We start from the raw sequence: 5,360 nt of genomic DNA on the forward strand, positions 1-5,360 counted from the left end.
CATAATATGTACTGGGGTGTTCTAAACTCGACCGTGCTCCTTTAAGTTAAATATTTTTGCCAAAACTCCTCTTCATTGTCGACCGTGTTCGAGAAAAATTACTAGCGCTCGATTTGAAGAATATCTCTTCGCAGGATTTAAATGTATGCAATTCTTTAGTCTTAAGACTAGAGCTTTTTTAGAGCTTTTATACAGTGCAATATCCACTAAATGTGCTTAAAGCGCTTTACAAAGTGTCCCTTACCAACAGCAACACGTAACATGTAGAACGAGGAATGACGCCTGTTAGACGATATTACAAATTTTCCGACAGAGACAACGCTGTTAACGGCCTCAAGTTCTCTTTTTACACCTGAGAGCGGTGAGAGAATGTCAGTAAAGAGCCTTTTCTAAGGACTCAACAATGCTACAAGCGAGCGAGGCTCGACTCATGCCCTTCCGATCCGAAAGCGAGTGTCATACAACAAGACCACACAGCCGCACAAGACGAAGTAAAACATCATTTCCTCTTGATATGGCAGTGCTCATTAAATACAATGTATTATTATCAAAGCACCAGAAGCGTTTACAGCCCTATATAAATGCAATCTTAGGTACAAAAACAACAACAGAAGAAAACAAAAACTTCAAGAAATAATCATTCATATCAGCATTTTATTTTCACCTCGTTAGAATTGTTATTTTGTTTTATGTTATTCCATTTAAATCTTGTGTAATTGTCTATTAAGTAGTTAATAAAATCATTATCATCGTCACCATTATCATAAATAGTATTATTCTCTCACAATTATCTGAGCAAGAGCTCCCGTTCAAAAAACATTTGAAACACTAGTATCACAATAACATTAAGCATCTCTCTCTCTCTCTCTCTCTCTCTCTCTCTCTCTCTCTCTCTCTCTCAGTGTGTGTGTGTGTGTGTGTGTGTGTGTGTGTGTGTATCTCTTTCGCATTCTTTCACTTAGTCGCTATATCTCTGACTCTTTATATCTTACACACACACACACACACACACACATACACACACACATTTCTCTGGTACCATCTCGGTCTCCTCAACTCTCTCTCTCTCTATCTCTCTCTCTCTCTCCCCCCCCCCCCCCTCTCTCTCTCTCTCTCTCTCTATCTTTCTTTCTGTCTTTCTCCATAATCACCGCTGATCAAACCCTCACATTCATTTGGTTTATTTACAAAAATAGAATTTATAAAAAAAGAAATACAAAATGAAATAAATCTTATGATATACACGTCATTGCCTCCAGCTTGTAAGAGCCAAATGTAATAAAAAGAGAGAAATGTGAGTAAGTTTTGACTCAGAAAATTAATCAAAACGTTATTGAACAAACGACAAACAATTACCAAAAAAAAATGAAAACCCTACATAATTGCAAAAAGAGACAAAATATTTTTCAAAATTACGTATTGAGTTTTCATTGTATTTTTAATGGTCTGTCATCCCCAAAGATCAAAGGTTTGTCTAATTTCCTGAGTAAAACCTAATCTCCCAGCGTTTCTTATTTCATGTAAGGATAGGTAATGTGTATGGCAGATAAACAACAAAGCGTACATCCTCCTGATTTTCTATTGGAGATATTGAATATTTAGAATATATAAAATGTATGTTCTATTTTTTCTTCTTGTCTAAAAGTCTCATACTGAGACAAAATAGTCTCGTATCTGAGACTGTGAGAGGGTGATGGGGGAGATGGCGGGAGGCATGTTGAGGTGTCACTTCAATTGCTTACTTTTAATTATTTTTTAAAATCTAAACCAAAACGTTTTTTAATCTTTTTTTGTTTTGTTTTGTCTTTTCAGAGTACGTTAGATTGGTGCGACGTACGCTTCATTTTAAAGATAAGGAATACATTTAAGAAAAACATCAACAAAGAATTTAAAAACTCGTATAAGACGTGAGTTCAAATGTGGCTTTTGTGACTCAAGAAGACAAAAACCAAATTTGAAAACTTGAGCTTGTTTTTTAATAAGTTTTATGGCGCTCAGTCATTCATTAACAATTGCCTGCAACAAAATGTCCGCATGTGTGAATATCGCCTCTTGCTATAAGTCTTTTAAAAGCCAAACATCAGTCTCCCATGAGTGGCACTGTCATGTTACACCCGACATCAAGAAGAAGCGAGGAAACATGGTGGAGGACACAGTAGAGAAGGAAAGAGTCAAACTATGGGAGTGGCATCCTAGAGGGAGGCTTTTATTGCTGCATCCGACAGGACAGCATAGAGAAGATGTTCAAGGCTCTGTTTTCCACGAGGAGAGTTAGGAATACGTATGTAAAGTAAGTCAAAGACCATCGCCTCTAACTCGGGTTGAACTACGCTTGATGTGCTGAGGAAGGTTGTGAGGAAGAAATGGGATACAAGTCGTCTGCGATGGCCAGTAGTATATATGTTATATTGTTCAATATTTGGATATATGTGTCCTAACACCCAAAAATGTATTTTATCGAGTTATATTGAGTTAAATGCTGAAAATTAGAAAATGAAGAGATCAAAAATAAACAAAAGTTAAGTTTTTGTGTCTTTTTCTGAGGATAATGTATGCAGTTTAATAAATTGCAAAACACAAAACATTTGCATTGCTGATGGTTTTGTTTGAAAATTACATTTACTTAACTCCGTCCGATATAATACCAGTTTGAAGCGCTAGGTCACATATTTAGTATAAATTCATCTGTAGTCTTTGCTAGAAAGAGTATGGGTTGATGTCTATGCTTCCCATCTGTCGTAAGGGTAGTAAGGGCCCAAATGAGGAGGCACGTGACCAGGGTGAGGGTGCATCGGAGGATTGGGGTACAGATTGGGCGCCGGGGTCGGGGGCCAGTAGCCTGTGTGGGGTGAGAAAAGGCTCGAGGGAGCCGTGGGGTTGGAGATAGGCGAGTGGGCGTTGAGGTAATTATTAAGTTTCTGGTTGTGGTGATGATGGTGATGATGATGATGGTGGTATTGATGGTAGGGGGACATCAAGAAGTCTTGTTGGTATTTGTAAGAGGTTGGGTCTGTTGCTGATGGTTGCATTGCTTGAGCGAGTCCAGCGAAGTCAAATTTGTAGGCGTATCTCTTTCCGTGTACTTTCGTCATGATGTTTTTGTCATAGTAGTACCGTAAAGCCCGACTCAATTTGTCGTAGTTCATGTTGGGTTTGGATTTACGCTCACCCCATCTCCGAGCGACCTCGTCGGGGTCAACCAGTTTGAACTCCCCATTGGTGCCTTCCCAGGTGATGGTCGCTGCGTTGGTTGAGTCTGAGAGAAGCTCCAGAAGGAACTGCCAGAGTTGGATCTGTCCTGATCCTGGGGATGTAGGAGTTAAAGAGGAGACGGAGGAGGAGGAGGATGTGTTTGAGGTGGAGGAAAGGGGAGAGGGGATTCCAGGTGTTAACGGGTGATGGGGGAGGTGGTGGGAGGTTGGGGGGGGGGGAGGAGGAGGAGGGCCTGATGAGTTTATTTAATTTTATGGAGGAGAAAGAGGAGGAGGAAGAGGCGGGGGAAGGAGAGAAAGCTTGTTAGACTATGGTTTTATTGAGAAACCCACAATGACTTGAGAAAATATTGACAACAAAAAGGAAGCAATGTGTTTTAATTATAGGCATATCTCCTTTATTACTTACTCTATCGTGTCAAAGAGATAATATATTCTATTGTTTTACATAAATACGATCTGATTTGGTGGAAAATTCACAGTCAGGCTTTTTTTTTAATTTTCTTTTTGCTTCCTATAAATTGTCAATCTTTTCGTTGTTCGGGGCCATAAGGTTATTTTTTAAAGTTGCTTTATATAGAGGAAAGAGAAAGCTTAGAGAGTTTGTATGTCTTTTAAAACTAGTGCTATAAATTCAAAAATAATATCAAAATGACGAAACAAGAAAAAAAAATTGTATCTATATTTATGTTACTATGTAGGAATTAAATAATTCATAGATTTAATTTGATACTTCAGTTATAAGTGGAAATGTGTTAATTAACATTTAAGATACATACTTAATGCGAGAAATTTTTAAAATGTATGTAGCAATGAACCATAATGGTGATAATGATGGCAGGGATGATGATGATGATGATGATGATGATGATGATGATGATGATGATGATGATGATGATGATGATGATGATGATGATAAGAGAGAGAGAAAGTGATAAAAGAAGGAGAGGAAATGATGAAAGGAGAAGGAGGAATGATATATTATAGTTATTCTATTCTAAAGTCATTCAACAGGAATCGACCTCTCGTCTTTTGGATCGAATACTAAATAAAATCATGACTCGCCTGTAAGATTGTATCATCATATCAGTGATACAGCAGCTACCCATGTCTATTATTGATTTTCACTCCCATTTAAATGTTATGACAAGAATCTCCTACAACATCAAGCTATCCTTGACGGGTAATGAAAGAATAACAACGTCATCGATATTTGACTAATTTGGATAATGTTTTTACATTTCCGAGTCTCCAAGACTCTCTCTCTCTCTCTCTCTCTCTCTCTCTCTATCTATCTATCTATCTATATATCTATCTATCTATCTATCTATCCATATATCTCTCTCTTTCTTTCTTTGTCTCTCTCACGATCTCTCTCTCTCTCTCTATATATATATATATATATATATATATATATATATATATATCACTATCTCTCTGTGTATGTGTTTCTTTCTTTCTTTATTTCTCTTTCTTTCTCTCGTTCTCGCTATCCCTCTCTCTCTCTCTCTTTCTCTCTCCCTCTCCCTCTCTCTCCCTCCCTCTCTCTCTCTCTTTTTTAACTCTCTCTCTTACTCTCTATCCCTCTCTCTTTATCTCTCCCTCTTCCTCTCTATCGCTCCCCCTATCTCTCTCTCTCTCCCCCTCTCTCTCTCTCTCTCTCTCTCTCTCTCTCTCTCTCTCTCTTTCTCGTTCACTCCCCCACCCTCTCTGTCTCTATCTCTCTCTATTTTCTGTTATCAAGCCTGTGTGTTTTTCTTGTATCTGTGTATTCACTTATAAATTTCCATCTTTATAATAGAGTATGACATGCATCTGTTACTGCTTGATGCTCAAAGATAATAAAAAAAGAATAATTAAGACGGTGCGAATGAGAGCTCAAGTTTATTGTAATTTCTCTGTGTTTATATAATGGAAATGACATTCAAATTGAACGTTGTTTTAATACGCGTATACCAGAGAGTTCAAAATAATAGTTAACCGGATTGAATAATTACTACAGTATGTAAACAAATACATCTCAAGAAAGAAAAATTTGAATAAAACCGCCATTTAACACTAAACTTCTAGGACGAGACATGATGCATGTAAGGCGCTAATGACATTTTTTTAAATCTCCAAAGACAACGCTGATAGCGGACATATTTT

General features: G+C 37.5%; 1 protein-coding gene across 6 annotated transcripts in view; it reads right to left on the bottom strand.

Moving 5' to 3' along the window:
• Window positions 1-634: 634 nt before the first annotated feature.
• The window catches only part of LOC144977028 (transcriptional regulator ERG homolog), a 26,807-nt gene continuing 22,081 nt past the window's right edge, over window positions 635-5,360 (bottom strand). For 2 of the 6 annotated variants that reach the window (XM_078921730.1, XM_078921731.1), the window contains one exon: window positions 635-3,304. In XM_078921730.1, coding sequence (XP_078777856.1) covers window positions 2,721-3,304 — 584 coding nt within the window. In that variant the 3' untranslated portion in view covers window positions 635-2,720. Of the gene's footprint in view, window positions 3,446-5,360 lie in introns of all 6 variants that reach the window. The other 4 variants (XM_078921733.1, XM_078921728.1, XM_078921732.1 and 1 more) reach the window with 4 other exon arrangements.

Source organism: Berghia stephanieae, chromosome 7, assembly GCF_034508935.2.
Source record: "Berghia stephanieae isolate SIO BIC M18660-M18661 chromosome 7, UCSD_Bste_1.3, whole genome shotgun sequence".
NCBI classification, from domain to species: domain Eukaryota; kingdom Metazoa; phylum Mollusca; class Gastropoda; order Nudibranchia; family Aeolidiidae; genus Berghia; species Berghia stephanieae.